At 39.9% G+C, this 12,450-nt stretch overlaps 1 protein-coding gene across 7 annotated transcripts in view; it reads right to left on the bottom strand.

The window, feature by feature from the left end:
• The window catches only part of caskin2 (CASK interacting protein 2), a 76,646-nt gene that overhangs the window by 6,425 nt on the left and 57,771 nt on the right, over positions 1 to 12,450 (bottom strand). For 2 of the 7 annotated variants that reach the window (XM_077211599.1, XM_077211600.1), the window contains exons 9-15: positions 12,113 to 12,221; positions 9,639 to 9,733; positions 8,050 to 8,167; positions 5,782 to 5,967; positions 1,934 to 2,011; positions 1,274 to 1,413; positions 697 to 760 (exon numbers count right to left, since the gene is read on the bottom strand). In XM_077211599.1, coding sequence (XP_077067714.1) covers positions 697 to 760; positions 1,274 to 1,413; positions 1,934 to 2,011; positions 5,782 to 5,967; positions 8,050 to 8,167; positions 9,639 to 9,733; positions 12,113 to 12,221 — 790 coding nt within the window. The remainder of the gene's footprint in view (positions 1 to 696; positions 761 to 1,273; positions 1,414 to 1,933; positions 2,012 to 5,781; positions 5,968 to 8,049; positions 8,168 to 9,638; positions 9,734 to 12,112; positions 12,222 to 12,450) is intronic. The other 5 variants (XM_077211601.1, XM_077211602.1, XM_077211604.1 and 2 more) reach the window with 3 other exon arrangements.

Here is a 12,450-nt window from a genome sequence, read left to right as displayed (position 1 = left end):
GCCTTGTCCAAATACCCACACTTGCGGTCTTGACCACTTGAGAGCACGTGCACATGACAGGAAGTAAGTGCGCAAGACTGTCCCATGTCTTAAAAATGCCAAAGTGAAGTGTCCTTAATGCACACTAAACCCACACCATCTCTAAGTGCAAGAGGCTAAGAGTATACCATCATGCATTATATTCGGGAACTCATGTGCCCCGAAATCGCGAGACATCAAGGAAAACATTAATTTAAATTAATGTAATTTACATTAATTCGAAATTAGAACTGTAATTTAAATTAATTAGATACATATACTTTGGTAGTAAAAAACATAAAGTGTTGCACATTTTATTGGTGCAAAGATGATTATGGTATGTGTGGGCCTATTTTGTACAACATTTGCAACTGTTTTTATCACTTAATTAGAAGCACCACGATTTTAAATTTGTGTCTTCTGTTAGTTACATAGCAACTACTGAACAGACATGTAGTTTATTTTAAAATAAATCGAGTAATCGAGTAATCAAAATCCCATCGAGTAATCAAAAGTTCTAAACACACTTACAGTCTTTACGCCTACTAGAACACTTGGGCAAAATAGAGGAAATACTTCATGTAAGTAGACAAGTGGTCAAGTGCAAAGACCACAAGTGTGGGTATTTGGACAAGGCAAATGTAAGCTGTATACAGATGCACACAGTTAGCTCATTACCTGTGGATGCGTCAGGATGTTTGTTTTGGTCTGGCTGTAGTAAATCCACAGCAGAGGGCGCCGCCTGCGTAAAATGAGAGAAAATTAAAAAAAATATTAAAACCTTACCTATAAAACACAAAGTATGTAATGTAATGTAAAGGTATGTTTCATTTTATTTGCTCTATCAATTTCATTATCAAATTTCATTATTTAATTTAACAAATTTCATTATCACTCACTACCTCTAATAGCAACTGTCCTTAGATCATGACTCAATACTCTTAGGTTGAATCCGGAATTAGCCCCCTAAACACTCAGTCCCTATTCCCTACATTAGTCCACTAATACAGTTCACTTGAAGGAGTGAATAAAAACGAGGGAGCGAATTTGGACAATTGTTGAGCGTACATTGGTAGTACACTCGTTATTACGTTGCAATGTGGGATTGAATGAGTGCACTCGATAACGTCCACTTTGGTTTCAGACACCACTACAAATGGATGTCCCCATGAATAATGCCCTATATGAGGGTGTAGGGGGTGTTTTGGATTCAGCCTTAGGGTTATCTTTCTCTCAAAGCATCATGGGTGGTTACCTTGCTGGTGTCAGGGATGGTGACGTGTTGGTGTTGTTGTGGTCCATTGGGGGCGCTGTTGCTTTCTGTGCTCTGGCCACTGCCTGCACTGCGGGTGCTGCCCACACTGCCAGTGCTGCCCACACTGTTCCTGTCCCCTGCTGCGAAATCGAGAGAGAGAGAGAGAGAGAGAGAGAGAGAGAGAGAGAGAGAGAGAGAGAGAGAGAGAGAGAGAGAGAGAGAGAGAGAGAGAGAGAGACGGAGGCGTTAGTCCAATGAGTAACTGTAATCATAACATGCCCGCGGCTATGGCATCACAGCGGCCGTCTGCACTGCCATGCCAGTGTGCCACTCCACAGCCGTGAGGACACCGTACCCACTGGATTTCTACTTAAGCAGCAGGCAGGGTGGGGTGGGGGGAGCAGGGCAAAGCCACAGGCATGTGGTGATGGGGTTTACAGACGACAGCACACAACCTACGGCCTGCTACGGGAGCGGGAGGGTTCACAGTATGCTAACAGGGAATTGGCATCTGGAGAGAAGGACACACCAGCTGGGTTTGTGTGGCGTCCGACAGGCCAGCCAATAAGGGGGTCTGTCTGTAGCAGGGAGGGGGGTGGCAGCCACTATGGGGCGTAGGGGAGGAGCGTTTCAGCGAAAGGGGAGTGCAGCGGTTCTTACCAGCGCAGGAGTTCCGCAAAACCCACACGTCCTCCATGCTGGGGCTTATGTGCTGGGACAGACTGCCGGGAGGCCCACCTAGCGGACACAAACACTATTTTCGGCCACTGGCCTCAGTCTAGTGGGGGAGGGTAATGTGGGTGTGCGTCCCAAATCAGGGCCTTCAGATGAGTGTGTGCCACTGTGTAGTGTTTATATGCAAAGATAGTGTTTGTACTATAGCAGTCGTGCAGAAGAACCACGAGGTCCAAAACCAACCGTTTGACTCAACTGCCCAACACATTGAGAACACTTACTGGCTATAAATATGTGACCACAAAACCAGTCACAAGGGCCTTACCAAGCAACAAGGGTTTTAAATTGAGATTTATACATCAAATGAAAGCTGAATAAATAAGCTTTCTATTGATGAATGGTTTGTTGGGATAGGGCAATATTTGGCCGAGATACAACTATTAAATATATGGAAATCTGCAATCTGACGGTGCAAAAAAATTGAAACATTGAGAAAATCGCCTTTAAAGTTGTGTTTAATGCACATTTATGTTTGTGATTTTGCTGCATTCACTTACAAAAATATTTTTTTATATATATTCACGGTAGAAAATTTACAAAATATCTTCATGGAACACGATCTTTACTTAATATTCTAATGATTTTTGGCATAAAAGAAAAATCTATAATTTTGACCCATACAATGTTGACCCATACTATTGCCACAAATATACCCGTGTGACTTGTGACTGGTTTTGTGGTCCAGGGTTACATATGAGGTGACGTGCAGTGCAATGTTAGACGCATTTTGATACACTATATACAGGTCCTTCTCAAAAAATTTGCACATTGTGATAAAGTTCATTATTTTCCATAATGTAATGATAAAAATTTAACTTTCATATATTTTAGATTCATTGCACACCAACTGAAATATTTCAGGTCTTTTATTGTTTTAATACTGATGATTTTGGCATACAGCTCATGAAAACCCAAAATTCCTATCTCAAAAAATTTGCATATCATGAAAAGGGTCTCTATACGAGCTATTAACCTAATCATCTGAATCAACTAATTAACTCTAAACACCTGCAAAAGATTCCTGAGGCTTTTAAAAACTCCCAGCCTGTTTCATTACTCAACAATGCAATCATGGGTAAGACTGTCGACCTGACTGCTGTCCAGAAGGCCATCATTGACACCCTCAAGCAAGAGGGTAAGACACAGAAAGAAATTTCTGGACAAATAGGCTGTTCCCAGAGTGCTGTATCAAGGCACCTCAGTGGGAAGTCTGTGGGAAGGAAAAAGTGTGGCAAAAAACGCTGCACAACGAGAAGAGGTGACCGGACCCTGAGGAAGATTGTTGAGAAGGACCGATTCCAGACCTTGGGGGACCTGCGGAAGCAGTGGACTGAGTCTGGAGTAGAAACATCCAGAGCCACCGTGCACAGGCGTGTGCAGGAAATGGGCTACAGGTGCCGCATTCCCCAGGTCAAGCCACTTTTGAACCAGAAACAGCGGCAGAAGCGCCTGACCTGGGGTACAGAGAAGCAGCACTGGACTGTTGCTCAGTGGTCCAAAGTACTTTTTTCGGATGAAAGCAAATTTTGCATGTCATTCGGAAATCAAGGTGCCAGAGTCTGGAGGAAGACTGGGGAGAAGGAAATGCCAAAATGCCTGAAGTCCAGTGTCAAGTACCCACAGTCAGTGATGGTCTGGGGTGCCATGCCAGCTGCTGGTGTTGGTCCACTGTGTTTTATCAAGGGCAGGGTCAATGCAGCTAGCTATCAGGAGATTCTGGAGCACTTCATGCTTCCATCTGCTGAAAAGCTTTATGGAGATGAAGATTTCATTTTTCAGCACGACCTGGCACCTGCTCACAGTGCCAAAACCACTGGTAAATGGTTTACTGACCTTGGTATTACTGTGCTCAATTGGCCTGCCAACTCTCCTGACCTGAACCCCATAGGGAATCTGTGGGATATTGTGAAGAGAAAGTTGAGAGACGCAAGACCCAACACTCTGGATGAGCTTAAGGCCGCTATCGAAGCATCCTGGGCCTCCATAACACCTCAGCAGTGCCACAGGATGATTGCCTCCATGCCACGCCGCATTGAAGCAGTCATTTCTGCAAAAGGATTCCCGACCAAGTATTGAGTGCATAACTGAACATAATTATTTGAAGGTTGACTTTTTTTGTATTAAACACACTTCTTTTATTGGTCGGATTAAATATGCAAAGTGGGTGTGCAATGAATCTAAAATATATGAAAGTTTAATTTTTATCATTACATTATGGAAAATAATTAACTTTGTCACAAAATGCTAATTTTTTAGAAGGATCTGTATATTGCTGTAGATATTTTTGTGGAGTTTTTAGTAGGGCAGGACTTTTCAGGACTTTCTGCTATTTATAAGTGAGAGCAATGAGAAATACAAGATGTGTGGGCAACACTGCAACATAAATATAGCATTTAAAGATATGTGTACATTATATCGGCCATTTTACAGCTAAGTATGTGGCTCATCCAATCACAATTTAGAGTCAGAACTATCTGCTTTAGTGTTACTGTTTAAGCCTTTTGTTTTTAACTCAAGTGTTACATAATGTGAGACTGTCATTCATTAATTATGAAACATCCTGTGGTTTGTTTCGTTCAAGTTTTACATATTAAATTGAGAAAAAGATGATGCATATGCTGCATTTTAAGGTTTTCCTTTAGTGTGTAATGTTTCTGTTTGTGCATGTGTAAGATCTGCACAGTTATAATGCTAATAGTTTCCCACAACAGGATTTATTCTATCTAACAGAAAAAACTGATTCAGATCGAAGTTCAGATATTATTTTTTGAATATGTGAACTATTTATACAAGTTCAAATATTCCTCAAACATCTATGTCACAATGTGAAATATTAGCATAATGCCCACCAAAAGGCATACGCAAAGAAAGAAGGTGATGCTTCAGTGAACTAAAGTAAAAATAAAGGGTTTCAGACAGACTGGGAATAGATGTGCTGCAAAATAATGTGTTTTGTTTTTAGCATTATTAAAGCATGTTAACCTATTCAATTACACCCAAGAAACAAAACAACAAACTTTAAAAAATAACCTCATATTAACTGGATTATTAAAGAAATAGGCCTCACCACTTTGTCATTTAATATATAAACCATTGAAATAAATCATTACTGTGGTATTGGTCATACTAAACACTGCTATTACCAGCCATGGAACCTTTTTTAGGGATGTAATGACATGCGAGTATAAATATAGATAATTATAAAAAATAATAGATGAACAATGCATTATTATTTTTTATTATTAAGAATTAAAAAGTAACATAAATAGCGAGTACATTAAAAAACACAGTTTAATGTAACGTCAGTTTAAAAACCGCATTCTTGTCTTATCCTGTTTCACTATGGAAAGCCTGCAGTACTGATCTACATTCTGAGTTTTCAGGTCAGATCTGGAGGGAAATTCAAGCTTACATGATTTGTTCTAGCGGTGGGTGATATGACCAAATTCTTATTTCACGATATGAGAGATTTTATTTCACAATAACGATATATATGATGATAGTTTATTTTTTGTTATTAATTTAAGTGTATATTCATATGACGCATGTGGCACTCGTGCAGAGTGTGACAAAATAAGAGGAGAGTGTCTCAATGAAATACGTACACAAATGGCCACAGGAGAGGCATTTGAATTGCGTATTAATACCAGGTGGAAACAATATGCGTCTCAGCTCACCACTAGTGATCAGATCACTGAAAACGCATCTTAATACGGGGTGGAAACAGCGCGCTGGTGAGAAAGCACCCTTAGAGGTGGGTGCGAGTGGTATACCTGCGTTGGTGCTCAGACCGTTGGTGTGGGGGAGGACCAGATGTGGGTTAGGGGTGTACAGACTGTAGGAGTCGTCGGTTTGAAGGGTCCCGCCCCCGCTCAGACTGACGCTGGGACTGAGGGCGGACCTGGAGAGCAGCTGCTGCCTCTGGGAAGGCAGAGAGGCGTGTCGTAACAGGGTGCCCCCTACAGGACAACACACACATGACAGGAGCAGAGGGTTAACGCAAGCGGATGGAGGTTAGAGATGAACACTGGCTGCGTCCGAACCAAGCGTGCCGCACAAGCCATGAAAAGTGAAGCCAAAGTGTCTCGATCGTTATTTTTAGTTAGTTACGTGATGCTATAAAAACGGGTGCTGTGACGTCATGATTGGCAGCTGTGATTGACAGGTTCTCTGAGCGAAGTAGTCACTGATGCACCAACGGACTTCGGGATCTTCGGAGGACTGAGGAGATTGTATTTACTTTATTTTAACAAGCCTCTTGTCGTTCTACAATCAACAGACATCAAAATTGGAGCAGAACGGAGGAACGGAGCAGACATAGGCCACTTAAAAAAATAATGCAGTGAATGGGAGAGTGTATTCGGCGAGAGTGAGGGCGGGGCGTTGATTTCGCAGTTTAACTTCCTGCACACTACTGCGCAGGTCTGGTGCAGACTCAAGTCCCAAGATGTCAGCGCCATAACGGGACACTGGCGGCTTCACTTCTCACCAACGGAAGAGAGCGAAGGGGGCGTCGTCCATCTTTTTTTTACAGTCTATGGTCCGAACGCTTAGGCAGCTGACTGATCAGGCAACGACCTTGAGGGCAGTGTTTGCACACAAAGGTACCTCATTTCAGACAGACTGAGGAAGCATAATGGTTTAATAATCGACAAATAAACAGAGCGAGTTTTGATGATAGTAAAGCGAAGATTTAAAGGTGCAGTGTGTAAAATTTATGAGGATCTATTGTCAGAAATGCACTATAATAAATATGTTTTGAGTGGTGTATGAAGACCTTACAAAATGAACCGTTATGTTTTTATTACCTTTTCTACATACACTGTGGGTCACCTGACACATTAAGTCGCCATTTTGTGCCACCATGTTTCTACGGTAGGCCTTAATGGACAAACTTCTCTACAGAACACGTTTCGTCACTCTGTTGTTTTTCTTCTTCTTCATTGGTGTTTTTAGAGGCAACTTGCACCGTCACTAAACTGAATACGCATGAAGAAGAAGTAGTAGTAGTAGTAACGTTAATAGTGAAATTTGAACAAATGGAGGACCACACATATTATTTTGCACAAGACCCAACAGAGCGTCAATCTTCGTCTGCAAAGAAAAGAAAACTTGATGCAGCCAGACGAAGTCGAGTTAGACGACGGCAGAAATCCCGGATTAACATCAGTATGCCTTTTTCCGGATGGTAAAATGCTGATGCAGGATTTATTTTTTTTAAACGACAGCGAAGTTACATGTTTTCTGCTGGACAGGCAAGTTAGTCCAACATTAGCAATGCAATGTTAAGTGAAAACTGGTTTCTTTAGCTACAAAATGGGAATTATAACCATGAGAAGTAAAGTTTTTCCCTTGTCAATGTTGAAAAATGTCATTGAATTGTAATTTCATGTTACAGGACAGTGTACCCATCAAGTGACCAATAATGCTTACTTTCAGAATTTGCATAAATAAAGTGCAACTTATTTGTTGGCATTGCTTCGCTACTGTGCACACAAAGGTGTAACTTGGTCATTCAAAGGGTAAATGCCTATTGCAAACGTTTCATTGTAACAATAATATTCGCAATAACATATCGTTTTACTGAATAATTAAGTAAATATAATTTCTTATTTTATCTTTGAAGAAACCTTGTTGCTTGACTGGCTACTCTCTGCTGTCTCTGACGATGACATGTTTGTCCTGTTTTGGCCACCGTAGCTTCTTCAATTGGAAGGGGTGAGCGGTGGGCTGAGCCGTTAGATGCAATTCTCATCCGAACCACTAGATGCTGCTAAAATCAACACACTATGCTGCCTGCGGAGGCAGAGTTTTTCAGCTTTCGGACGCAGCCATTTATTACATGGGAAGCAGCGGGATGGAAGAAAGAGACACGCATAGGTTGTAAAAGTCAGCATGTTATTGATTCAGGAAAGCAAACACTGTTATTTGTGGGGTTAATGGCTGTAATTAAATCCCTAAAATTAAAAAATACAGTGACCACAGGCTGTGAAGCTCCAAAAAGAAGGACTACCAAATCAGAATTCAGGTTATGATTGTACCTGAGCGTCGGCTGATGACCTCAACTATGGAGGGGGGGAAGTAGCCGATCCGGTCCGTTCCTCTCTGAGTGTCATGAATGTGGCCCTTCCAGCGTCCGTCCACATGCTGTTCTATCACCTGCCAATCATAACACAGCAGAACACTCTGACGTCACATTGACCTCATCCGATTTTTAATCCAGCAGTTTTTCACATCCTTGACAACCAGTCAAAACAGAGGAGGAGGTCGGGAGTTCAGAGACAATGCATGATCTGAAAGCTTTTGAAAGTTAGATAACATGACCCCAGCCTCCCACCCTAAGTAAACACTCACAAGCATACAATAGCTGCAGGCCCGACAACATTACAGCAGCTCACGAAACACATCTCCAAACCCTCCAGTAAACGACCCTTCTTATTTTCTGCCCACCATTTCCTGTGAAACAATTCTGTGGGAAAATCTGCGTTGGTTCGAGTTCACAAATAAACAATTGTGAGATTATCTTCAGCGCGTTTTAAAAACCAAGGCGATGAAACAGAAAGAGACATTAAAACTTGGTGGAAGGAGGAGAAAGAGAGCGAAAAATCTGGCCTCCTGACGGAGTTCAAGTCAGAAACTGCTTCTGAAACTCTAGTTCAAGAGATTGGCCAGTTTAAACACAGGGGTCAAATAAAGACTGTCAATTACATTGTTAAACCAATAGGTGGCAACAAGTGACTGTTAAAAATGTATTTGCCATTGAATCATTCAGAGTGCCGATTCATCCAGTAATGAAACAAGTAAAGTCTTTACGAGTGAGTCATTGAATTATTCACTCAAACTATTTAATTTAAGTTAATTAAATATTTTTAAATAGGCTGCAGCAATTAACATTTTGTCAGAACCTCTAATAAATGAAATGTTTTTTGTTTAGTTGTCTGTTCAGAATATTGTTAGAATCGTGATCTCAGTTTGAAAAAAAAAAATTATGATTCTCAATGTATCCAGAATTGTCTAATAAATGTTTAACGTACACATATTTGCTGTGTTCGAAATCGCCCCCTATACTATCATTTACTATTCTTTATATTACTCCACTGGTATAGTTCACTTGAGGGAGTGAAAGAAAACGAGTGAATGAATTGGGACTCTGAGTGCGCCGGAAGGGCCGATGCTTTTGCATTGTTTGTGCTTGCTGTTAATGATAATCATTTGAAACAGGAAACTTGGCAGCAAATGAAAAGATTTATCTTGAACTCTGACATGGAAACTAGTATGTAAACTTTAATAAAACAATTTAGTAACAAATTAAAAAGGAATTTATTTCTGTATGATATTACGCTGGAACAGCGTGGTTTGGAAAATGCATGGATGATTGATTCAGCGGCGGACGCCAACTTCTGGCGAGACACGGGAATTCATTCAGCGCTTCACTCTCATAGTACATTATGGGTATTCTCAAGCCATTGAGTGTACATCGGTTGTACACTCGTTATTGGGGTGCATTGTGGCATTGAATGAGTGCACCCTGGTTTCGGACAACACTACAAATGGCTGTCCCCTATTTAAGGGTATAGTGGTCGATTTCGGACACAGCAAATGTTTAATGAAGTCATGTGAGCAGCCGTACCGTGATGACGTCACCGGCGCGTATGGTGAGGGCCGTGGGGTCGTGTAGATTCCAGAAGTCTTTCAGAGCTCTCACCTGAAGAACTCCCGTAGCTTCTGAAAACACACACACACACACACACACACACACACACACACACACACACACACACACACACACACACACACACACACACACACACACACACACACATGTGTTAATACAAAACACCACAAGTTCACATAGTTCAGAGAGTTCAGACACTGGACGATACCACAAACATTACACTACATCGCTGATTCTAATGAAACTCATCCAGACCAAAATCGAAAGGAAGAAATAAAAAATGATACACACACATATACAAACAGTATTTCATACATGTATTTTTTTTTTTTAAAGCATAGGTCCATTAAATGTTTCTGCATTATTGACATTACTTTTTTTTATTTAAAACATTCCTCCCCAAATTTGAATTTTCAAAACACGTTTATATTTATAAACAATAAAAATGTAAATTTTGAATTTTAAAATTATAAAAGTGTAATATTTTAAAAATTTAGAAAGAAAAAAGCTTATTATCACTATATAAAATGCTATTACATACATATCATTAAAAAATGTAAATAAGAATATATGTATGTGTGTGTGTGTGTGTGTGTGTGGGTGTGTGTGCGTGTAATGTTTAAATTTAATGAATATTTTGTATAAGCACATTTCCCATTATATTTCCCATTACATTTACATTATATATATATATATTGCTTTCATGCATGTTTTTGCTAGTTTTGACTGCTTTCCTTAATGAGAATTTCTGTTGAATAATCATAAAATGCACATTCTTTATCATTTTTCATTTTCAAATGTTCAATTTCATTTTTAAAATGATAAAAGTTTAATATTATAAAATTTACAAGAGGAAAAAAGCGTACTTTCTAAGTATATACAGTATAGAATTTTTACATTTTACAAATGTTTTATTTACTTTTTTTACTTTTAACTTTTAGGTACATTTATTTGTATATTTTTCTTCATTTTTATGCACATATTCCAATTATATATGTTTTTTTGTGCTTTCATTTATGTTTTTTGCTTGTTTTTACAGCTTTCATTAATGAGACTTTCTTTTCAATAATCATAAAAATACAAATGCAAAGAAAACGTAATGTTCCTAAAAATAGTTTAGCCAGATCCCGCCATTAGGACTTCTCAGTGTGTCATTTCTCTAAATTTTTTTTTTTTCAGTGGAAGGAATGTGCTGACTCATGGACACACGGCAGGCTCGCTGAATCAATAATTAACACTTGGGGATTTGGGGAAGCGATGTGCCCCACATAGAGCAGCTCTGGTAAAAGCAGACGGGCCTGTCTCTGTGCTCATTATGAAAAAAGCTGTCTGTTAACTGCCTGAGTTTAAAAGCTGCAGAGATGAGTGGCTCATATAAACATTGACTTCAAATTTTTATTTTCAATTCGCCGGTACAAACAGAAATAAATAAATAAAAATAAATCCTGCAGATGTTATAAAACACATGCAGATCACATGTCAGACACTTTAATGTCAAGGACACAAGTGTGTTTACAAAGACTAAGAGCTTTTAGTGTGGGCCGAGTCTGTTTGATGCTAGACTTGTTCATTTGGTTGATGTGCAAGTTAAGTTTGATTCCACAATCCATCAGTACACAATTCACAACACAACCCAAGCCAGCAATGAACTCTCAAAGACCACTATGACCATTACTGTAAACTAGTCTGCTTCTGTGGTCAGGTTTCTCTTTCAGGTCAAATTGGAGAAACTGTTTGAGGAGAATCTTGATGGGCTAGTTTATCGACGTTAGTTAAAGGTGCAGTATGTAATATTTGACAGCTAGCAGTTGAAACATTGGAAAAAAATGGTTTCCCTTGCTTTCTCTTCCCCAGACTCGAAGCTCATGTATGTTACCAGATTGAGGAGCCTTACACTGTAAAAGTCACGTGAGGGGAGACTATGATTGGTTATGGTTGGATATGATTGGTTAATGAGATAAATCCCGCCTCTTGTTTTTGTGCGCGAATCAGTCTGAATTAACAAAATGACGCCTCTAATGGGAAGACTAATTAAAAGCAAGTTTAAAAAAAAAAACGACAATACTAAGAAGCATTGCGAACAGCATAATCGAATTAAAAATGGAGAAATCTTCCTTCAGCATTACGGTTTCAAAAAAACGTTTGCATTTGAAGTCAGTACATGTGTGCAGGCCCGTCTTATGTTTCATAAATATGTTTTCCATAGATTTGTGGTATGCATCTGTACACAAACACACACAAGAGAAGTCTTTTGTCTCTTTCATGCACTCAAATCTCCCCAGAGAAATCAGCATGGTAATATAATCCTGAGTTTAAACAGCTGCTTACTAAATGGCAGCTCAAACGTCTCCCATACACACTGTTAGACACAAAGACACACACTTCGGTTCACAAAACGGCACATAAATAAATGTCAGATTGCATCTCACCTCGTAAGAGCTGCTTGATGTCTTTGCTGGCATGGCATGCGGTGAACTGGTTGACGATATCCAGGGCTGTTTGATTGTAAGTGTTGCGGATATTTACATCAATCCCAGCCTGCCATTATAAGAAACATTTATAATATTATTGTGGAGGAAGCTGGTAGTCAACGAGGTGCGAAAGCAGTAGGAGAGGATGAGATGTATAAAGGCCATTCCCCAGGCCAAGCAGGGAGAGTGGATGAAATGGGAGAGTGTGGAACAACGCAAAATGGGCTGGCAAGACCTTTGGTCAATGGAAGAGAGTAGGATCAGTTTCCCTATCAGGTCAACATATGATGTTCTCC

Source organism: Siphateles boraxobius, unplaced genomic scaffold, assembly GCF_051911475.1.
Source record: "Siphateles boraxobius isolate OS27281-9 unplaced genomic scaffold, OSU_SipBor_1 66, whole genome shotgun sequence".
Taxonomy (NCBI): Eukaryota; Metazoa; Chordata; class Actinopteri; order Cypriniformes; family Leuciscidae; genus Siphateles; species Siphateles boraxobius.
Note: the sequence above shows the minus strand (reverse complement) of the source record. Positions and strands in the feature narration are given on the sequence as shown.